Genomic DNA, 22,079 nt, shown 5'->3' on the forward strand with positions numbered 1-22,079 from the left:
CGGGCGCGCTCGGGCGCACCTATCCGCGGCCCCACCTCTATGCTAATGAGCGCGAGCCTCTCGGGCGCCCCTCGCCCGACCCCGAGAGCCCCGCCCCCTATGCTAATAAGCGGCCGCCTCTCCCACAAGGCAGCGCGCCGGGACGACGCGGCCGGCTCCGGAGCCCTTTGTGAGGGCTGCGGGAGCGCCGGACGGCGGCACCATGAGCGGTGCGGGCGGAGCGGCGGTGGCGTCCGGGGACTCGGCGCCGCCCGCGCAGGAGGAGGGCATGACATGGTGGTACCGCTGGCTGTGTCGCCTGTCGGGGGTGTTAGGGGCCGTCTGTGAGTACCCGGCCCGGGGGAGGGGCCGGCCCTGCCGCACGCTGCGCATGCGCGCCCGGCCCCGCCCCCCGCGGCGCCCCCCTCTCCCCGGGAAGGGGCCGGCTTGGGGCCGGGGTCTCCGGGCCACGCGCGGCTCTGGGCAGCGGCGGGGGCGGCGGGAAGCCGGCGCTTCCTCGATTGCTGTGGTTACCGGCCCGCGGCCTGGGCTCCTGGGTCCGGGGCTGGCGAGCAGCTCAAGGGACGTTGCAGGAGGGAACGACGCGGCCGAGACTGCCCCTCCACGGCTCTGAGCGTGAGGGCAGTGCGGCACCTCCTCCGGGGGCCTTCCGAGATTGCCCAGATGCTAGTGCTGAAGCCCGGGCTCAGTCTGGTCCGGAGGCCGCCCCACCTGTTGACTCGGGTGTGGGTGCGGACGGCAGCCGCCTTAACCTTTGGGCGAAGGTTGTTTATAACTGAGGCGGGTGCTGGCCAGATTTCCTGAGGGACAGGCGGTCCCCCACGGGAGGGCCAGGCAGTGAGCTGAGGGAGGTGGCCTCTCCTCTGGGTCCTCACTGCCCACTTGGAGGCAGTGCGCTTCCCCTGATGTCAGCTGTCCCTCCTGCTGTCAACTCTGCCTCCACCGTCTCTCATCTCCCCTACTTCTACTACCCACCCCGCATCGCGGACACGCACACCCCGACCTCAGGTTTCCTGGAAAGCTAGGCCCTTTTAGCACAGTCCCCCAAAGAACATACGTAGGAAGGCAGATCTGCTACAGAAGTAAAATAAGGATCATATGGCAGGTCTTGCAGAGGCAAGCAGACCCTGATCAGATATGTCGAAGGAGCACCTTCGTAGGCTTCCCTTCCAGTCTCGTGGTTCCCCCAGGTGGATGGAGGCTGGAAGGAAGTTCAGGGGTGATAATGGAACAGGCCCTCCCTCCAGTCACAAAAAGGCCTCTGAGTCCCTGTCATTGCTGTTCAGAGGGAGCATGTTTTTGACTTTGTAGGAGAGACTGGTCAGGTCTTAGATATGATCCTCTGGAGTCTGGGTAGCTGTTTCCCTGGCAGATCAGAGTGAGGCTGCTGTGGGTGTGACAGTGATGGGGTGCGGTGGGGCGGGGGAGAAGGGAAGGGGCCTGAGCGTGGCCTGTGGGCTGTCACCCTCCTCCCTCCGTCTTGGGGTCAGCTGCCCTGCCATCTAACTCCCTTGTTAGCCCTGGCGTCGCATCCAGTTCTGCGCTTTTCGAAGTGGGATTCTTGGGCCACCCCAGGATTTCACGGTGTTGGGGCTACAGAGGACGCTTCAGGAGAAACCTGTGACGTCGCTCTGAAACGTCAGTTTCACCTGCAGATTTGGGGAAAGTGCTTGTTATATGAATCCCAAATAGTATATAATACAGAGTAGAATGCAAAGCATGGAGGAGTTTTAGAGATGAAACTGGAGTTCAGCTAAGCCTCGTGTTTGCGGCTGGTGGCTGTGGGGTAGCGTCACCTTCCTCTGCAGTGGGGGATCTCGGGAGAGTTTCCTCAGGGTCCTGATCATCATCTGGAGGCCAAAGCTTGGGAGGAGATAGGCTGGCACAGGACACCTCCCTCACTTGGCGAGAGTGTTGGACACCCCGAGGGGACATCTTCCAGCCCTTGATCGTTAAAGGACTCCTGGCTGGAGCCTGTTTGGGTTGAAACCCGGTCCTCCCCCGAGGTTGGCTGTTGGTAGGTAGTGGGGTAGAGGTGACACGCTGACTGCAGCAGGAAGTATAGGGCGCTGTCAGGTGAGACCAGGCACGGCTGACGTCAGGCAGGAGCCGTATTGTATCGTGGGCGCTCACATCTGTGGCCCTGGGGAGCCTTGCTGCCTGAATGTGTGTGTGACCTGTCCCAAGACAGGTGCCGCCTTTAGTAGGCGGGAAGTGCATCTGTCGCGGGAGGAGACCTTGGCGGGGGACGTACGAGGGCAGTCCCGTTGGAGTTTGGGTTCGCTTCGTCTGGTTTCCTCTTCCATCGTCTGCTGTCTGCATAGGGTTACATGGGAAAACGGGAGAATTCCAGGTCCTTGTCAGGGGTCAGGTGCAGAGGAGCTGCTGCAAATTTAATGAACTGATTGCTCAGCGCCGCCTCCGCAGGCCCAGCTTCCTGCCCAGCAGCCAGGCACTGCCTGGCGGGCTCCCGGAGTTCTTGGTGGAGCCGGGCCGGGGGCTGTGAGAGAGGAGGGAGGCGGCTGGCGGACCCCTCGGTGGGATGCTGTCGGGAGGGGTGAGCGAGGCTCTGCATTTGGGGCATCAGAGAAGCCTCTTTCCAGGGTAGGAGAGGATGCACCCTCCCCGCTGCAGACCCTTGGCGTTTCAGGGTGGGTGGGCTGGGCTGTAGGGCTGTGCTGTGTGCTGGGGAGAAAACAGGCCTGGGAAGGTGAAAAGAACATACCCCAAGTCACCGGGCTGGTGGGTCAGTCAGAGCCGGAACTGTGAGCCAGGTCGACCTGGTCCTGATTTCTTTTGCAAGAGGGGCAGCCCTGTCCCAACCCAGATCCAGAGGGCTTCTCTCGCGGCCTGCCCTGGGCGTGGTGCCGCCTGCCCTGGCCTGAGCCCTTGAGAGACATCCTCTTTTTCATGCTACGCACCTTGCGGGAAGGGTTTTGGGACAGCTGGGGTTCAGAGGGCGGGCTTCTCCAACCCCAGAACAGAGAGAGGGCGGGACGTCCACGCTGCCTCGCTGAGCCGTGAGAGCGAGCCAGCCTGGGGGGCCAGCCGCACCCTGGCCGTGAGGTCTGGGCAAGGCGCTTCGCCTGTCTGAGGCTGCGTCCTCCTCACCTGTTCATGGAGTCGTTGTGTTGGCCTTGCTTGTCTCTGGTGGCGGTGGGGAGACGTCTGGGTGCTGTGAGAAGAGCCAGGTGCTGGGGTCGGAAGGAGTCGCGTGCTTTCACGAGCCATCACCCCGGGTGGCCCGCTCGCAGCCTCTGTCCCTTCCTCCCTGCTGATCGCTGCCCGTGTCTCTTGCTTTCAAGCTTGCGCCATCTCCGGCCTCTTCAACTGCATCACCATCCACCCTCTGAACATTGCAGCCGGCGTGTGGATGATGTGAGTAGCCGTGTGACCGTCCTGCTGGGGGGTGTTGGGGCGTGTGGATTTCTGGGCACCTCCCAGGTGGAACACGAGTGAGTTGAATTGGGTGGGCTGGTCTGTGAGGGTTACTGGGCACCAGTGGTGTGTGGGAGACCTGGGGTGGTATTAGTTGTGTGAGTTCCGGCTCTGGGGCTCAGGGGGTTCTTGGGGGCCAGCGCGGGTAGTGAGGTGCTTTCCCTCCAAGGTGGGGGCGGATGGAAGGGCCCGGCCCGCTGTGAGGGCCCAGCGTCTGGTCACGGAGAACCCACAGGCGGGAGCAGACACCCTTGGTGTGCCACCTGGGGCTCCGCCGTCCCCAGCCAGACACGCGCTGCGCTGAGCGCTCGCCGAGTTCCGCCCTCCAGCGAGGGCATCCCGAGGGCGGGCCGTGGCGGCGGACTGGCCACCCTGCTCCGGCTCCTCCCGGGAGCGCGGGCCGAGGTGCCCTGAGGGCCGGGGCCGGAGGGGCGGCATCGCGGGGCTGGGAGCCGCCGGCCTGGGCGCCAGCCTGCTCCTCTCTCCGCAGCACGAACGCGTTCATCCTCCTGCTGTGTGAGGCGCCCTTCTGCTGCCAGTTCATCGAGTTTGCGAACACGGTGGCGGCGAAGGTGGACCAGCTGCGCTCCTGGCAGAAGGCCGTCTTCTACTGCGGGTGAGGGGCCGCGGGCCGGGCCTGACTCGGCTCCCCCAGACCCCGCGTCCGCAGGTGACGCTGCTGGCCAGGCCGGGCGGACGGCCGCTTAGTTTACTCTCGGTAGAGGTTTAAACAGGGATGGCGCTTGTGCAGAGTCACGGGCGGGACCCGCTCTACGACGTGACCCAGCGTCCAGGACTCTGTGTCTGGCCTACAGGTCCAGCCACGCAGTACTCAGACGTGAGATACGTACACCCCGCAGCAGTGCGTATAATAGAGAACGTGGGAACTGCCTGGACTGTTGGCCCAGTAGTTGGGGGTTGCAGAGCAGACTCCGGTACACGCATCCGCACGCGCCTCTGTGCAGCCTTTCAGGAGTGTGGCCGATCCCGATGTCCTGACATGAAAGGGGAAGGAAGCAAGTTGTAGAACAAAACAGAGTGCCTTCCAAATACGCTTTTCTCTTATTTTCCCACATCTAACAACAAGTTCAGTATGTAGTACCTCCCATCTGAGCCATGAGATTGAACTAATTTGTGGATGTGTTTAATGCAGCTTCCAGAACAGTGCCTGGTGTCTGGGAGGCCCTCAACAGCTTCTGGAAGCAGCATCGGTAGTGGTTGTCTAGATTATCTTTAGAAATAGATAGGGAGGTTTTTATTTCAAGCGTTTCTTCCCTTCCTGGAGGCCAGTAGTTGTGTCAGAGCACAGGATACGTGCTCAGCTCTAGAGCCGTTTCCCACTGTGTCTAAAGCACAGAGGAATACGAAATACCACGCACTGGCACCTCCTTTGCCGGCGTTTCTATTTTTTAAAAATTATTTTAAAATGCTAACAGTAATATATATTCATTAAAAATAATGTGGAAATAAAAAGTTGTTTCCCAAAGCCCCACTACTCATTAACATTTTGATATGTGGCCTTTCACTCTGTCTTCAGGCACTTTGTAAAACCTGTTTTCACACAGTTTTAACCATTACAAGTACATTTGTATCTTGTTTTTTTTCCCCTTAAAATCATGGTAGAAATATTTTCAGTATTACCACAAAGTCTTCATAAGATGACTTTTTAAAAAATTAATTAGTTTATGTATTTATTTTTGGCTGTGTTGGGTCTTCGTTGCTGCACGCGGGCTTTCTCTAGTTGTGGTGAGCGGGGGCTACTCTTCGTGGTGGTGCATGGGCTTCTCATTGAGGCGGTGGCTTCTCTTGTTGAGGAGCACAGGCTCTAGGTGCACGGGCTCAGTAGTTGTGGCTCGCAGGCTCAGTAGTTGTGGCACACGGGCTTGGTTGCTCTGCAGCATGTGGGATCTTCCAGGGATTGAACCAGGGATCGAACCCATGGTCCCCTGCATTGGTAGGCGCATTCTTAACCACTGTGCCACTGGGGAAGTCCCCATAAGATGAATTTTAATGATAGTAATATTTATTCTGCTGAATGTATCATGCTTTTCTTCATTTGTAACCTGTAGTACAAATCAGGCTGTGATGAACATCTCTGTGCTAAAAATTTCTGTGTTGATGATGATTTCCTTAGGATCTGTTTCCAGGTGTGGGGTTATTAGGTCAAAGATTACAATCATTTAAAAGATTTCAATATGTGGCTAAATGCTTTCCAGAGAGAGTACCTGACTTTCTTCTTTCTTTCCCCGGGCCCAGGGCCCTGTGCCCTTTTCACATTTGTATCTGTTATCTAAGGTAAAATCTTCATCTGTATGTTTTTTACTAATTGCATTTTCCTTTTTGGCAATTAATGGTCTAGTTTCCTTTTCACCTTTTGACATTGTAACATTTTACTTAGTAAGTTACAGTGTGTTTCTATATTAAAGATTTCTTGATTCTTTGTTATGTTTCCTGCAAATGTATTTCCAGCCTGTTGTTTGCCTTTCCTTTTGTTTTGACAGAAGATTTTTCCCCATGGTCTTTTCTTTTCCTTTGCAATTTCTATTATTATTTTTTTACTTAGAAAGTTTATAACTTCAATAAAACCTCATGATCACACGTCCCGCCAGAATGGAAATTCAGGTAGAATTCATTTGGTCGAGTCCGAGAAGAGTCTCGTCTTCCTTGTGTACAGGGTGTGTGTGTTAACCCGAATCACTGTCACCGGTCTGGAAATCCCAGCCAGGACCAGGCATCAGCCCCATGGATACTTAAGCCAGAGTGGACACCTGTCTCCAGGTGGTGCCAACCTGGACCAGGCAGAGCTGCCTCACCAGCCAGTTAGCCGTTCTTGGCGTGCACCTTGCAATAAGGAAGCCCCGTGTCTTGTGCACTTTAACTTTTGGGATCTTCCTTGTTGAGATTACGGCTGGTTTTACGGCGCTGATAAGAGCCAACATTTATTTAGTGCTTATGCTGTTCCGGGCATCGTGTTAAGTACTTCAGATGCCTTATCTCATTCAGTCTCAAAACCTCTGAGGTTTGATCCCCACCTTACCGTAGAGAGGCTGAGCCTCAGTTGAGTAACTTGCGCCCAGTCACAAAGCCGCCAAGGGACTGAACTGACACTGGATTTTCTGGTCTGCCTGTTTTTATGCACAGGGGGTTGGGCCATTTTGGTGCTGTTTAAGCCTTTTTGGATCACAGATCCTTTCAAAAATCTGATGAAAGCTTTGGGTTCTCTCCCCAGGAAATGCACAGAATTGTACAGACAAGTTCATGGGTGTTTGAGGACTTTACGAAGCCCGGCTGTGCACCTGTGCCCCAGCTGATTTCTGGGCACCCTTCCTGTACCTGGCTGTCTGGGAAGGGGGCTGGGTGAACCTGGGACGCGGGACGTGGTGTCGTGGCCGCGGGGTGGGAGTGCCCTTTGACCTCTGCGTCTCCTCTAGGATGGCCGTCGTCCCCATCGTCATCAGCCTGACCCTGACCACGCTGCTGGGCAACGCCATCGCCTTCGCCACCGGAGTGCTGTACGGACTGTCTGCTCTGGGCAAGAAGTGCGTCTGCCGGGCCCAGCCCCCGGCGCCGGGGGCGCTTTACTTCCCGCCTCCCGAAGTCTCGCAGGGAGGGGAGGGCTGGGAGTGGCCCCCGTTACTCTGTTGTGGAAACGGAAGCACAGAGGCTGTCAGTGACCCCCGTCCGTGTCTCCAGGGTGTCCGAGCTCTAGGGAGTGAGAGCAGGAGAATTCACAGGACGCCCTGGTGGCCCCGTCGTGCCTCGTCACAGCCTGTAGCAGGGATGGCAGGGCCATGGCTCCTGAGAGCCTCTTCCCTTTGGGGCCCACAGCTGGCCTCGCGGTCAGCATTGCCCGCTCTCGCGGAGCCCAGACCGCGAATCCGAATCCTCAGCTCAGCGTCCCAGGCAGCCTGGGCCGCTCTCGGAGGTGACAAGACATGTCTTCGCCATCCTAGCGATAGGGGCTCTGCCTGGGGAAGCCATAGGGCCCGTTAGGCGCTGTCTGCAGGCCACACCTGGGCCACAGGTCAGGAATGGGGCGGAGGCTGGGAGGGCTGTGTGTCTGGGGTCCGCCCCCCGCGTGGCGCTGACCGGCTCTCTCCCCAGGGGCGACGCGGTCTCCTACGCCAGGATCCGGCAGCAGGGGCAGCAGGCGGACGAGGAGAAGCTCACGGACACCCTGGAGGGGGAGCTGTGATGTGGCCGGGCGCCCTCCCGCCCCCCGTCGGCCCTCTGGTCTGTGTGAGCGCGTCCCCGAGGCGCACTGACCCTGAGGGGCAGCCTGGGAGAGGCGCCTGCGTCCAGCTCCCTCGGTCCCTGTCACCTGTCCCCGCACCTGGAGTCCTCTGTCGGCCCCTCCCCCAGATCGGCATCGCCCCAAGCCAGGCTCCGAGGGGCCGGGGTGAGGGCTCTGAGGGCCTTGGCCGGCGTCGAGGGGATGGGAGGTGGCGGCGGGCAGCGGGGGCCTCGGGGTGATCCAGGCCTCAGGGCGTGAGGCCGCGCGGAGCCTGCAGAGCTCTGCGGGCAGCCCGCCTGACCACTCTTCCCAGCTCGCATGGCCTGCCGGCAGGAGGCCCCTGGGGGGCGGTTTCCAGACTTGCACAGCTGGCAGGACCCCCGAGCCCTGCTGACGGCCCGCGAGGAGCTGCTTTTGGAGACTTTGGTCCTGTCTCGAGGTGGGAGGTACATCAGCCCAGGCCTGGGCATTGGCCACAGTGGCCCCTTCTCAGCCCTCCAGGCAGGAGAGCGTCCCGTAAGCTGAGCCACCTTGGGCTGCCTCTGCCATGCTGTCATCAGGGCAGAGCGGGGTCCTGTTGCCCATGGCCCCGGCCACTCTGTTCTCCACGGGAGCCTACGGTGCTCCTGACACGCTCCTCCAGTGCCCGCGACGGCAGCCCAGGCGGTGACCCAACCGCTGGTAGGGGTGTGCTCCCTCCCCCGGTTCCCTGGACCCTCGGATAGCACAGAACCAGGACACTTCCCGTGGGTCTGGCCAGCCCCTAGGTTCTCCCCATCGCCCAGGCCCCGGTGCTAAGGACGCGTGGAGGGCAGGCTCTCCCCTGCCCCGCGGGGCTGCCCGACCACCTCTCTGGTGTGGGCCTGCCGATCCCACCCCCCGGCCTGTCCTCAGGCAGAGGCTAGAGCCGCCCCCGCGCCCACCCTGAGCTGTCCCCGCTGCGCTGGCTGCCAGGCCACCAGGGAGCGGGGCCCGTGTGGACGTGTGTGTCGTCTCCCCGGCCTCCCTCCGTGCGCCGTCCCTTCCTTCCGCCCTGCCCACCGGCCGCTCTGGTTGCTGGACTGGTTTCAGCCATTGGGCGTGTGTGACAGGCCTGGCCCGCCCGGGTGGCCTGGGACAGCCACGGGCCGGTCTGGGGCTCAGCTCCTCCCAGGACCCCAGGCCGGGCCTGCTCTGGGCGCCCAGAGCTCAGGGGCCCGCTTCTTCCCTGTGGAACCAGCCCCAGGGCTGCGCCCCGCTCTTTGCTTCCCAGAGGAACTTTTCATCTCTGGCGTTTGTTAGTGTTTGAGGCTGGGAGGGCAGGCACTGTCCCGGGCACAGCAGCGTCCCCCAGCAGCTCTCCAGGGAGCCCGACACGTGCCTTCAGGGGTCCTCCGGGACCAATTTCCTCAGGCCAGCGCTGGGTTCAAAGGGCTGTGGGCTGTAGGTCTCTCCAGGCCGGCAGGGTGAGGGTGTGTGTGTGTGTGTGTGTGTGTGTGTGTGTCTCCTGTGTGTGCCGTGTGAGACCTGTCTACCTCCCAGGAGGAGCAAGGGCCCTGCCTGCCCCTCTTGGCTCATTCTTACCCAGCAAGTGGAACTCGGGGGTCACTCCTGCCCCTGCCTCCAGGGCCTTGCTGATGGGGGTCTTCTTGCTGCAGGAGGAGAAGGGCTGGCTGTGTGTTGAGGAAGCTTGCGCTTCTGCCCTGTGAGGAAGTTGGGTGGACCCTCCAACCCCTCGGTCCCAGGCCAGAGTGGGCAGGTCACTTGCCGAGGTTCCGAATGAGCGTAGCCGAGCAGCCCTGGAGCTGCGACCCTGTCTCCCAGTCAGGGGTGGGGGGGTGTCCCACCTTGTCTGGTGGTGGAAGGGTGGGGCCGCCAGGGCCCTCTCCCACCTCTGCGGCTCTGGGCTCTGTCCTCTCGTGGTCCCTGTTTACTCTCAGTGTTTGGCTTGCATTTTGAGCAATAAAGCCTGGTAGCAGTTTGTATGGTCGCTGGCGCGGTCCACCTGTCACCGTCTCCCTCCGGGGCACTAAGCGGCAGAGATGCCCCGGCCCTACACCGGCTGAGCGGGGGCCAGCCCCGGGGGTAAACTGCCATGGCATCGAGGCCCCTATGCTGCTGGCCCTGTGCCGGCCCGCTCCCAGCATCTCACACAAGGACGGTGGCTTGGCCGAGCTCACAGAGCCCTCGCCTCTTCCTTCTGCCTGGCTGTGGGCAGCTTGGGGTGGCCGTAGAGAGGGGGCCTTGGGGCAGCAGGCCCTGGCGACCTCGGCTGAGAATGTGGGTCCAGCCTGGCTGCTGGGGGGGCTCCCCCACCTGGAGTAAACCCCACTCCTTCCTCTCCTGGGCCGTGGCCTGATTTATTTGTATAAATAGGGTGAACACGGCTTGAACTCGAGCGCTTCCTGTTGCCAGAAGGCGGGTGGGTGTAGGAGGGAGTGTCCACGCTGGGTCCTGGCCTTTGGGGGTCCAGGACGGTCCCTGCGGTGTCCATGGGCCTCACAGGCCCAGTTTCCTGTCTTGGTCCCCAAAGCCAAGAGGCTCAATGGCCTCCAGGTGATCAGAGCAGGAGGGCCGGCGTCCCTGTGCGGAGCTGCCCCACCACCAGCAGCCCCGTGTGTCCTGGGCGTGGCCCCCCACGCGTGAATGAACACTAGGCCCGAGGTCGCCCAACAAGGCCTTGGCCCTGGGCCATGTGGCTGCCCCCTCCGTCGGTGGGTCTGGCCGATGAGTGGGTGACACTGGGGCCACCTGAGCCAGGGCCGAGGCTGGACGGGGTGCTGCCTGCCCAGAGCCGGTGCATGTGCCGTGCCGTGAGGCCTCTGGCCGGTCCTCCTGTGCCCCGGCTGGCGGCGGGTTGACACCGCCTCCTGGACGCGGGGTGCGGGTTTGGGGCCCCGACGCGCTCCACCACCCAGCGGTTTGGCCCTCAACGGCGGGGGCCCCGCTCTAGCGTAGGAAGGACCCCCTCCCGCTGCGGAAGAAGGACTCGATCTGCTCCAGCGACCGGCCCTTGGTCTCGGGCACACAGCAGCTGGTGAAGGCCAGGTTCACGGAGCACACGGCGGCAAAGAAGAAGAAAGGCGCCTGCAGGCCGAAGGCGTTCTGGGGGAGAAGGGGGGCTCTGGGTCACAGGGGAACCCGAAAGGTCCTCCTGCCCCAGCACCAGCTTCGTGGCCCGGCGAGCATTAGCCAGCCTGGGGGGCAGGCCTTCATCTCGTTCCCCTGCTTGGCCCACCCCCGGGTTCCCCACTGTCTCCAGCGTGAAATCCAAGTGCCTCAGCAGGGCATTGGAGTCCTTGAGGGGTGCAGGCAGCCTTCCTCTGTGCTGGGCCCGGGACTGACTTCTCCCAGCCGGAGCCTACCTGCCCCAGACAAGGCCTCTCTCCTTGGTCCCACAGCGCCCACCTCTCAGTTTCAGCTGGCCCACACGCCTGCTTGCGGCGGGCCCGCCGCCACAGCGTGGCTGAGCTGCTCTGGGCGCCCCCGACCCTGCCCTGGCCCCATCCAAGCTGTCCGCATCAGATTCTCCCACTTGGGAGTTGGGAACTGGAACTTGGAGGTTGTGGTTGGCTTCAGGGCCTGCTGGGGGTTTGAACCAAGAGGCTGGGTGAAGCCAGGAGGGGGAAGCATTCGGCGGAGAGACCCAAACTGCCCACCCGGACAGAAGGCCAGATACCCCGGAGGGTGACAGGCAGGGCAGGTGGGTGTGGCTCTCTGGACTTGGGCGGCCCCCTGGCCTGGGAGGTCAATCACCTGACTTCTCACGATAGTTCCCTGAACCGAGTCTGTTGGCCGAAATGAATGTTGTCCCTTGACGGCCCTCGGCCTCGGCCTGAAGGGGGTGTGGGCTAAGGCTGAGGGGACACGCGGAGAAGCCTCAGCACAGCCCGGGCACCGGCCAGAGAGGCCCCGGGTCCCGGGGGCGGGGCACTCACCACCACCAGCAGGAAGGACTTGGTGAGGGCAAAGGCGGTGAGCCAGCTGAGCAGCACGCAGAGCCCCGAGGCCACGCCGCGGGCCCGCAGCGGCAGGATCTCGGACATGAGGAGCCAGGTGATGGGCCCCCAGCCCACGGCGTAGCCTGCCGGAAGCGGGGGGGGCGGCGGGCTCAGAGCGCGTTGGTGGGGGATGGGGGGTGGGGGAAGAAGGGCTCTCGCGTCTCCCTGGGGCTGCTGAGAGACGGCTCCCCGACCTCCGGGACAGCGGTGACCCAGCCCTGGACGCCGGCGCGTCCCCGCGCCTCACACCCGAGACGGCCCGGTCCCCGGACCCCGTAGAGCAGGCCACACCTACCCATGATGAAGAGCATGCTGGCCAGCAGGGGCACCAGGGTGAGGTAGCCGGGGGGCGTGGCCAGGGGCTGCCCCGTGCCCCCCAGGGGCGCCCCCTCCAGGCCCATGGTGCCGTTGGGGGCCAGAGGCTTTGGAGCGAAGTGGACGTACAGCCCCAGCGTCAGGTTGGCAGCAAACATGCTGGCCCCTGTGGACAGACAGGTGGCCCCCGGGGGCCCGGAACCCTGTGAGCCAGCACCCCTCGGCGCCCCGCACCCGGGGCGTGGCCCGGTCCGCTCCGGGCCGCCTGTGACTGGAGGCTCCCCCCCGCAGGGCAGCCAGCTCCCACCCAGCCCGCGTTTGGGCTCCGTCACACCCGGCGTGTGTGTCATCGTCGGCTCGTTGCTCCCACGAGCCTCGGCGGACCCTTCTGGGTGCCCGGGCCCTCGTCGGTTGCCGGGGAGATGCTGGGGAGACGGAGGCCACCAGGGCAGGTCTGACCCAGGCCCCCTGGCGCCCCCACCGCGAGGGCTGGCGAGACACGTGGCGGCTGCCGAAGGAGCGAATGAGCGCAGGTGAGCAGCGTGAGCCCACCTGAGACGAAGAGCAGAGCCTTGCGGCCGGCCAGGTCCATGGCGAGGGCGGCGATCAGCACGGACAGGAGCCGCACGGCTCCCACGACGGCTGCGTCATCCTCGGGGGGCTGCGAGGAGGAAGCCCCTGGCGCTGAGGGACCCCAGCCTGCCGCCCCTCCCCCCGCCCCGCCGAGGCTCCGCTGCTTCGTGCCAGGCGGTTTCCCTGGTCCCCCGGCCCGGCCCGTGGGGCCCTCGCGGGGCAGGGGCACAACTGCGGTGCCCACCACTAAGCCCAGGGCCGGCTGGCACCGGATCCAGGCATCACAACACCTCGTGGAACCGTGCTGTCGCTAATCTTCGGGTCTCGTCTCCCTCCGAGCCCCAGGACGGGTGGATGAAGCCGTGCTGGCTTCGCAGAGGAGGAAGCTGAGGTTTGGAGGGGAGGTGCCTTCCTCAGCGGGTGGCAGATGCTCTGAACCCGGGATCTGTGGCTCCCCGGGGGTCTATGCTTCTATAAAGCTGGTTTCCCTTGTAATTCTGCCTATCTTATTTTATTTTTTTAATTTTATTTTATTTATTTATTTATTTTTTTGCGGTATGCGGGCCTCTCACTGTTGTGGCCTCTCCCGCTGCGGAGCACAGGCTCCGGACGCGCAGGCCCAGCGGCCATGGCTCACGGGCTTAGTTGCTCCGCGGCATGTGGGATCTTCCCGGACCGGGGCACGAACCCGTGTCTCCTGCATCGGCAGGCGGATTCTCAACCACTGCGCCACCAGGGAAGCCCATGCCTATCTTATTTTAAAACACGCAAGCTCTGTTGGCCGGCCCAGAGACAGCTAAGAGACGCGGGTGTCTGCGCGTGTGCGTGCACCCCGGACCCCGGCACAGAGCAGGTGCTCCGCAGGGGTGCCCTCCCCGGGTCCGGGGGCAGGGCGGGCGGCGTGGGGCGGGGCTCTCACCAGCAGGACGGCAGTGCTGTCGAAGATGGACTGCAGGTAGACGAGGACGGGCGTGATGCCCGTCAGTTGCTGCAGGAAACGCATCAGCAAGGCGATGACGATGGGGCGGTATATGTGGGGGTCCCGGGCCTCGGCCCACGACAGGTGGCTGCTCTGGAGACACGAGGCTGCCGCTGAGGGGGCTGTGCCCGCCCCTCCGGCTGGCACCAACCTGCCCTGGGCTGCATCGAGCTGGGGACGAGACCCCCCTCTTCCCTCCTCCAGGAAAGATCCCCAGCACTGAGGCAACCCTGGCTCTGGGGACAGGCCCGGGGACCCCTGCGTGGACCCAGGCTCTTGGATCAGTGCGTGGGCCAAGGCAGACTCCTGCTTGTCGGTATCGCCGGGCCCCCGGGCATCCACCGCACGGCGCGTGCGCCCTGGACCAGGGGCCACGACACTCCCCGCCCCCCCCCGCCCCAGCCCTTGTTCCTAGAGGTGGGAACTGCTCTTATCCCTGTTCTCCAGGAAAAGCAACTGAGGCTCATGACGGCCTAGTGAATGGCCACAGCCCCACAGTGCCGTAGGCGCCCACCCCTCCCACACCTGTGTCCGGACGTTGTCCTGGATCTGCTGGAACTCCCGGCGGATGTCGGCGTCAGCCCCTCGCAGCCAGGCCAGTGCCTGCAGCGCCTCCGAGTCCCTGCCCCTCGAGAGCAGGAAGCGAGGTGAGCTGGGCATGAAGCCGAGCAGCAGGATCATGACGAGCACAGGCCCCTCCCCCGCCACGGCCAGCCAGCGCCACGGCAGCAGCAGGCCTGGGCACAGGGGGCGGGTGAGGAGCTGGGGCTGGGCTGGGCACAGAAGCCCTCCCACCGGGGCCGCTGAGCAGCCTCCTTTGCCCTCAAGTGTGAGTCCCTGGGCCACCTCCTACAGGAAGCCTACCCTGCTTGCTCCAGGCCTCTGTGGTCCAAATCAAGAGAGGCCACAGGGATTGCCTGGCCCCTGGCACAGGGCCCGGGTCCTTGGAGGGTCTCAAGGGCCACGGCAAGGTGATGGAGGAGTAGCCTGAGCAGCAAGGTCCCGGGGCCTCTACCACCAAACCCCCACCCCACCTCAGCTGGCTGCACCCTGATCACTTTTCTCTACGGTCTTCCCACCTAAGACTATTTGACAGAAAACATTCTGCCGTTAAAAGTCAGTTTAAAGACTGCCAGCCCAGGAGAAGCCCTCACTGCCCAGTTAGGGGTGGGACCTCGTGACCAGAGAGGCGCAGGGAATTGCCTGGAGGCACACAGCATGGTGGCAGCTATGCCTCTGGCCTCTCAGCATGGAATTCGTCTGGGGACACGTTCATCCCTTTCCACCCCCGCTGCTCAGCGGCACCCCACCGCCCCCCAAGCCTGCCCACGGCGGAGGTGCCTAGTGCGCATTTGGATGATACTTGCCAAGGGCGTAGAGGGACAGTGATCCGAACACTGCCATGAGCTGGGGTGTGGCGCCCAGGGCCCCACGGACGCCTGCGGGAGCAATTTCAGACACGTACACCTGCAAGACACACCCCCACCCCCGGCCTCCGCTGAGAACACAGGCGCCTGGGCCCGGCTGAGGCGGCAGAGGTGGCCCGGTGAGCCGTGGGGAGCAGGGAGCGGGGGCTTCCGGTGGGGTTCTCGTCCTGATCGTGGCTCGCGGCATGACCTCCCTCGGGCCTCAGCTGCCCTGTCGCGGGGCGGAAGCACTCAGCTCTGGCGTGGGGACGTGAGGCTGGGAGTTGGGAGGCCCGAGGGCACCCAGGCTCCAGCCTCTGCTCCTTCCAGAGGCCTTGGTCCCGTGCCGGGCTCGCCCAGCCCCCGAATGGGTGTGTGGAACGGTGGGTAAGACGAGGGGCCTCCCAGGAAGGGCGCAGGGCCGGGACTTCCCTTCCCTTTCCCGTTGCGTTGCGCAATGTGGATTTTCTCTGATTGAGCAATGCGTCTGTCAGGACTCGGGACGGGAGGTTTGGGGAGTCCAGAGTTGGGGGCGGCTGGGGACTGGTGTCAGGTTCCCCCCGGATTAGCTGCCCTGCTGGGGCTGAGCTGAGGCAGACATATCCCTGTTGACCAGGGGACTCCGAGGCCAGGAGGCCTCAGCTGATGGTGGTCAGTGCAAATACCGAGGCAGTGAGAGGACCGGGGTGGGCAGTCCTGGCCTTACCGGGATGCAGGCAGCCGTGAGTCCCCCAGCGAAGCCCGTCAGCATCCTCCCCAGCAGCAACATCCAGAGGCCGTGGGCACCCGCCATGAGCGCGTAGCCGGCCGCCGAGGGTACAGCCGAGAACATGATGCTGAGCTTCCGGCCCAGGAGGTCATTGAGCACCATGGCGCTGAGGCCACCGGCCGCCGCACCCAAGGTGAACACGGACTGCAGGGAAAGGGCGCGGGGCCCCGTCAGAGCCTAGAGACAGCTGCTTTCCCAGGCTGTCCCAGGAGCCTGGACTGCAGGACTAGGGCCCTGTGTGGTAGTGAGCCTCCTGTCTCCAGAGGGGTACAAGCAGCATGTGGGATGCCACAACAGCTGTCTGCAGTGGCTCTGTCCAGCCTGATGTTTAAATGTCCAGCGCTGTAACAGAGCAGGCAGAACTCTGTGACTTGAAGCCCTTGGGATTTTAAGATTTGGGGGTTCTCGGATTCCCTGTCGAGTGTACCAGGTTGGATCCGGTCAGTGACCTGGGCAGGGTGCTCAGCCTGTCTGAGCCTCAGTTTCTTCAGCTGCATTATGGGGACAGCGGTAGCACCCACCTCATAGGGTTGGCCCTGGAGTAAACCGGCTCTCGTGGCAAGTGCCTAGCACAGGCCCGGCACATACTAGGCGCGCAGTCTGCCTTGGGTATTATTATCTTAGCTAACGTGTTGTGGTTGTAAGTCTGAGGCCGCTAAGCTTGCTATTCTAGAATCTTGGGACTCTTGGGGCCTGTGCTCTTCCTACTTACATGCCCACCATCTATCCTGGGACCCTCCGTGCCCCAGCAGTGCTCTTTCCATTAGTAGCTGATTCTCCTGCCACCCCTCGTCCAGGGAGGTGTCCTCTCTGCTGTGACAGCCCAGCTCTGGGTGGGGGGATCTGGGGAACCCTCAGCACCACTGGGTGGAAACCTTAAGGGACACCTCCCCACCTGCTCCTTCCCACGCCTTCTCCATCAGCTTTCAGTTCCTCCTTTTCAGAGCCATTATCTGGCCTCACTCCACCCACCCCACCCACCCCAGCCTGGAGTGGGTGGGGGAGGGGGCCGACCAGGGCCCTGGAGGGGGTCCCAAGGCTGACCTTTGGGGGGTTCCTAGCTTGGGACAGAGCTCAGTGCGTCCCTGCCGCCCCGTGCCCTGCCCCTCTGCAGCTCAGAGCGTGGCTCTTACCCCGAACCAGGATGCCTGGGATTTGGTCAGACTCAGGTTTGGATCCAAGGAGCGCTCCAGGGCTGGGATGACGGGGGACGTGTAGACCAGGGCGTACCCGAAGCTGAAATTGCCCAGCACAGCAGCAAAGGTAGCTAGGAAAACCCTCTTGTTCTGCAGGGCCCTGGTGCGTGGGGGGTGCAGAGCAGTCAGAACCTCTGAGTCCCTCCCCGCCCGACTGCTGACTGTCCCGAGCACGGTGGCGACCCGCTCAGAGGGCAGTGCTGGGGACGGCTGCGTCAAGAGCTGGTCGCACTGGCACCTCCCAGGCCTGAGCGCCAGCTCCCTTGGGAAACCCCCAGGGCACGAGGACAGCCCTGGCAGCCCACTGCTGTGGCTGAGACGCAGGTGCAGAGGACTGTTTGCCGTAAGAGGAGGCTTGGTGTCTGCCCCCAGCTTTGCCATTCAAGGCTTGCTGTGTGACTTTAGGCAAAAGCCCCTCGCCCCCTCTGGGTCTCAGTCGCCCTGTCTCTGCCAGTTGGGGGCTGGGCCCTGTACTCAGGAGGACCGGCTCCTTAAATAGGACTAGTGTGTCTGGGGCAGGAGGGAACCGGATGGCCCCTTGGTGGCCGCTCACCGACAGTCAGTGGAGGCCCAAGATGGGAGCCAGCTGCCCACTGGAGGGTACCAGGACCGTCCCTAGCCTCCACCCGCAGACCCTATGCCTAGAGGCTCTCACCAGACCCGCGTCCTCTCCCCTGGTGACGGGGGCGGCTTCTCGGGGAAGGTGTCATAGTCCGGGCCCTCGGCTCCCAGCAGCGGCTCCTGCATTGCCGGCTTCTCCTGTCAGGGTGCGCCGCGGAGGGGCCCGGGGCAGCTCCGGCCAGAGATGCGTCCGGCCGCAGCTGCTGGGAGCATCCGGCTGAGCCCGCAGCTCCGCCCCCACGACCGCGATTGGCTGCGGGGCGGCCCTGCAGAGCGGGCACCGGCCAATGAGGCGGCCACGAGTGGTGCGGATGCTGAGGATGCGGGTGCGGCGCTGGGGTGGGGCGGCCGGGCTTTCCCCCGGAGCCGACTAGGGCGGAGGAACCCGGACGGGGCGGCAGGCTTTTCCCTGGGCGCGGCAGGCCACTCGTGCGCCCCCGGGGGGCCCCGGGGCTCGCTTAGCGGGTGGGAACCCGCACGGAGGGAGCCGCTTGAAAGTCGCGCAGGGCCTGGAGGCAGGGCCCTTCTGTGTCCGCGTCTGGGTCCAAGCTGGGTACCAGCCCCGGGGCGCAGACTGCGTCTCACCCCGGGGCCCAGTTACTATAGGCAGGAGGAAGCTGAAGCCCAGAGAGGGGCCGTGACGCGCAAAGGTCACACAGCGAACACTCGTGGAGAGGAAGGCTGTGCGCTCCGCCTGGCGCTCGACGCCCTCTGTCCCTGCCCCATCGCGTCTCGGAGTCACCGCTGTCCCCTTGGCGCGGTGAAATCAGGTTCGCGAGTATCTGGGACAGCCGCAGCCGAGGGTGTGTGGAGTGAAGGCAGGGGGAGGAGGGGGTGGCGATTCCAGTGGGCGAGACTTGTATTTTCCCCGTTTCTGATTGCAGAAGTGACTTGGGCTTGTAGCGAATCATCCAGGTAATTAGATAGCATTTAAAAATAAGAAAAGCAGAACCTGAAAATTCCCTGGAAGCCCATTCTTAAAACAAAACAAAAAGACCCACCACCGCCACCAACAAAAAACCCATCCAACCAAACAGAAACGCAAACCACACACGCACACACCACACAACAAAAACAACGAAACGGAATGACCAGTTCCAGCTCTCCCTTTGGGCTTTTTCAGATGGAGGGGGCTGGGTCAGACCCTGTGCTGCCGAATGGATGTGCCACACATATTTTACAACCGATTCTTTGTTGTCGAACATTGGGGTTATTTGCAAATGTTAGCTATCAAAATAGCAAAGTGTTTAAAAAAGTTGTTATAGTTCTCTTTTATAATCACCAAAATATAACCACATATATTAGAATAGAGAAACTAGAGATGTGGGAAAGCCACATCCGTTGCCAACAGCCTCACCCTGCTGGAATCTCAGTGTCTTTCCTTCCTCTCTTTTCCCCATGTGTCTGTTTTGTGTATTGTTGCCCATTGAGTGTGTATCTGATCGTGTGACCACTTCACACTGTGTTTCAGGCATTTTCTTGCCGTCAAGGGCACAGTCTTTGGACTCCGGCACCCAGTGAGGGGTGGCTCTTGCTGTAACGTTCCATAGCCTTTATGACCATATTTTGAAAATTGAGATGGAGCACATCAAAACTGAGCAGGATCCCATGGGGCCTTCCCGGGACAGACTGTCCCCTCCATGTCCTCTGCCTGCCTTCTGTCTGTAGAAAAACTTTATCCATAGAATAAATTTAATCAGAGAAGTGAAAAAAATGCAGAAGCAAAGAGAAGCAAACAGGACAACATAATAAAGTTTAGTCATTAGGCAAAGTCAAGGACTTTTAGTTCCTCCTCAAAGGCTATGGATAATATTCTGAGTCGTACCCTTTGAGCTGCTCTGCCAATACGGAAACCCCCACTAGGTGGAAAGAGTTAACTCCACGATGACCACACTGTAGCCATGACATAAGCTGCTCCATCTCCATTCCAAGAATTGGCCTCAAAGAAATGGGCACAGACCAACCCTCGAACTGAAGGTTCAACTGTACTTAAAACAAGATGACGCCGATGAGACCACCAATGACCAATTTCAAGATGATTGTCGGAGCTGACTGCTGTTTCTGCACGTAGCCCCTTCCCTTTGCCTGTACACCCCTGAAACTCCCCTTTAAAGGCTCTGATTGGCACAGGCGGAGTTGGCTTTTGGACACAAGTCCGCCTTCTCCCCCAGGTTGCCGGCCTCCTGTATGAAGCAACCTTTCCTTTCCTACCAACGCTTGTTTCTTGAGTGTTGGCTTTCAAGCTTGGAGCAGCCAGACCTGAGCTCAGTAACGTCTTAAAGGGACAGCTCAATGGATAAAATTCTGTGTGCACCCAGGAATCACGGCTCAGATCAAGAAAGACGCTTCTGGTCACCCCCAGAAAATCCCAAGTATCCCTTCCCAGTCATGCCCGCCCTCCTGAGGTCCCGTCACTCTGATTTCTGTCATTGTGGATTAGATTTTCCTGCTCTTGAACCTCTTGAATGGAATCCTGCTCTTGTTTCTGGCTCTCTTTTTTTTTTTTTTTTCCAATTTTTTTTCCTTTAAGGTCAACTTTATTGAGAGACAATCTACACACAGTAAAGTGAACCCATTTTAAGTGCGTAGATTGATGAGCGTTGACAACTGTACCACCCAGTCAAGACAGAACATTTCCATCCTCCAAGAAGGATATTGGTGCCCCTTCCCAGTGAACACTCCTCCCCCATCCCTAAGAAACCACGGATCGTCTTTCTGTGACTGTAGCTTAATCTCTCCTCGAGTTTCCTAGAAAGAGAACCATATATTAAGTGCTTTTTTCTGGCTTCTTTTACTCAGTACGTCGATGAGGTTCATCCGTGCTGTGTTTTCTGGTGGTTTGTTCCCTTTTTGTTGCTGTGTGTGTTAAGTTCCATCCTTTGATGGGTAGTTGGGTTTCACGAAGCTCGGGGCAAGCCACCCCCAAAGATGCCAAAGCGGCAGATTGATTATGCAGAATTAAAGTTACTTGAGAAACAGTGGATGCACGAAGGGCACTCTGGGGCTTCCCCGGTGGCGCGGCGGTTGAGAGTCCGCCTGCCGATGCGGGGGACGCGGGTTCGAGCCCCGGTCCGGGAGGATCCCACGTGCCGCGGAGCGGCTGGGCCCGTGAGCCGTGGCCGCTGCGCCTGCGCGTCTGGAGCCTGTGCTCCGCAACGGGAGAGGCCGCGACAGTGAGAGGCCCGCGTGCCAAAAAAAAAAAAAAAAAGACAAGGGCACTCTGACCCTCCTCTCTGTCGCCCTGAAAGCAGGAAGTAAATCTCCCACGTGGAATATACCCTTCCTGCCTCAGGAGGTAGAGAGACACCCTTACCACCAGAGATGGGGAATTCCGGGCAAGAAGGCTGTGTAACAAACTCCGCCTGGTTTCTTCGCTAATGAGAACCCAAGCCTAAGTTTCTTTGTCTTGTCAGTTCTTCACAAATTTGTTGTTTCTCTGTCTAGAAAGCATAAAAGCTGCCTGCTTTGGTCATTTCTTTGGGTCCCGTATCTGTGAGACCTGTGTATGTGAGAAATTCGATGTGTTCTTTTTCCTTCTGTTAATCTGTCTTGTGTCAATTTAACTATCAGACCAGCCAAAATAACCAAGAAGGGTACGGGGAAATTTCTCCCTCCTGGACAGGCTATCTTCAGTTCCGAGCTAAAAGAAAAAAGCTGGGATGACTCTCCTTGTTCATAATCCCGTCTTACCGGCTTTTTAAGGTTCTTCAGTGGACGAACCTGGATTTGCTCATGAATCTTCTGTCACGGGCATTAAGGTTATTTCACACCTTTTTGCTTTTAAAATTAGCAGCGTGAGGGCTTCCCTGGTGGCGCAGTGGTTGAGAATCCGCCTGCCGATGCAGGGGACACGGGTTCGTGCCCCGGTCCGGGAGGATCCCACGTGCCGCGGAGCGGCTGGGTCCGTGAGCCGTGGCCGCCGAGCCTGCGCGTCCGGAGCCTGTGCTCCGCAACGGGAGAGGCCACAACAGTGAGAGGCCCGCGTACCGCAAAAAAAAAAAAAAAAAAAAAAAAAAAAAAAAAAAAAAAAAAAAAATTAGCAGTGTGATGAACCTCTTCGCCCTTAAGGGATAACTTCCTTCAGCAAAGATCATTTCTGTGGTCCTTGGGCCTCAGAACCCTCCGATCCTCTCTCCTGCCCCACTCTCGTCTGGGTCAGCCCCAGATGGGCTGCTCTGGAACCTGGCCTCTGGGGGTGGGGTGGGACCATCCCCCCTCTCCCGCCCACCCTGTGCCTGGCACAGCACGGGCACACATCCACTGCCAGGAAACCCCTTGCTGGCTTGAATTGAGAGCCTGCCCTTCTTCCTTAGCCTCCCCCAGGCCCCATGGGGGAGTCTCAGCTCAGCGGCCGCAGGAGGCACCGGTCTGGGAGTTGAGGTGCCTGTTTCTGCTGGGCCTGAGAAAGCCCTGGACACACCCACGCGGGGGCTGGTGGGGCCCTCGCTCCCCCGCCTCCCAGCTCCAGCCACTCCTTGGCGGAAGCCCCAGAGGGGGTGGTTTCTTTAGAGGAAAGGGCCCCTAGCTGATCCATTCAGGCTTGCACTCGCTGGTGTCTGTCCCTGGGG

The 22,079-nt window shown here is 61.0% G+C and overlaps 2 protein-coding genes across 6 annotated transcripts; one reads left to right on the forward strand and one right to left on the reverse strand.

Annotated features, from left to right (window-relative positions):
- The first annotated feature begins 99 nt into the window (after positions 1-99).
- CACFD1 (calcium channel flower domain containing 1) lies at positions 100-9,632 on the forward strand. Of its 3 annotated transcripts, none has more exons than XM_059073314.2 (5): positions 100-323; positions 3,306-3,378; positions 3,929-4,054; positions 6,870-6,977; positions 7,543-9,632. In XM_059073314.2, the coding sequence occupies exons 1-5, from the start codon at positions 203-205 to the stop codon at positions 7,631-7,633; spliced, it is 519 nt and encodes a 172-aa protein (XP_058929297.1). In that variant the 5' UTR covers positions 100-202; the 3' UTR covers positions 7,634-9,632. The 3 variants fall into 3 exon arrangements, with proteins under 3 accessions (XP_058929297.1, XP_066896442.1, XP_066896441.1); XM_067040341.1 differs by lacking the exon at positions 3,929-4,054 and adding an exon at positions 7,303-7,427 and having other exon boundaries at positions 140-323; positions 7,540-9,632; XM_067040340.1 differs by lacking the exon at positions 3,929-4,054 and having other exon boundaries at positions 140-323.
- A 360-nt stretch (positions 9,633-9,992) lies between these two features.
- On the reverse strand, positions 9,993-18,115 carry SLC2A6 (solute carrier family 2 member 6). Of its 3 annotated transcripts, none has more exons than XM_067040325.1 (10): positions 17,546-18,115; positions 16,828-16,990; positions 15,632-15,838; positions 14,887-14,986; positions 14,045-14,141; positions 13,460-13,607; positions 12,520-12,628; positions 11,948-12,133; positions 11,590-11,735; positions 9,993-10,756 (listed from the first exon to the last, which is right to left on the reverse strand). In XM_067040325.1, exons 1-10 carry the CDS (start codon positions 17,635-17,637, stop codon positions 10,601-10,603), a joined length of 1,404 nt encoding a protein of 467 aa, XP_066896426.1. In that variant the 5' UTR covers positions 17,638-18,115; the 3' UTR covers positions 9,993-10,600. The 3 variants fall into 3 exon arrangements, with proteins under 3 accessions (XP_066896426.1, XP_058929280.1, XP_066896425.1); XM_059073297.2 differs by having other exon boundaries at positions 13,460-13,612; positions 14,045-14,256; positions 17,546-17,867; XM_067040324.1 differs by having other exon boundaries at positions 13,460-13,612; positions 14,045-14,256; positions 16,828-16,930; positions 17,546-17,770.
- Between the last annotated feature and the right edge of the window lie 3,964 nt (positions 18,116-22,079).

This window comes from Kogia breviceps, chromosome 8 (assembly GCF_026419965.1).
Source record: "Kogia breviceps isolate mKogBre1 chromosome 8, mKogBre1 haplotype 1, whole genome shotgun sequence".
Taxonomy (NCBI): domain Eukaryota; kingdom Metazoa; phylum Chordata; class Mammalia; order Artiodactyla; family Physeteridae; genus Kogia; species Kogia breviceps.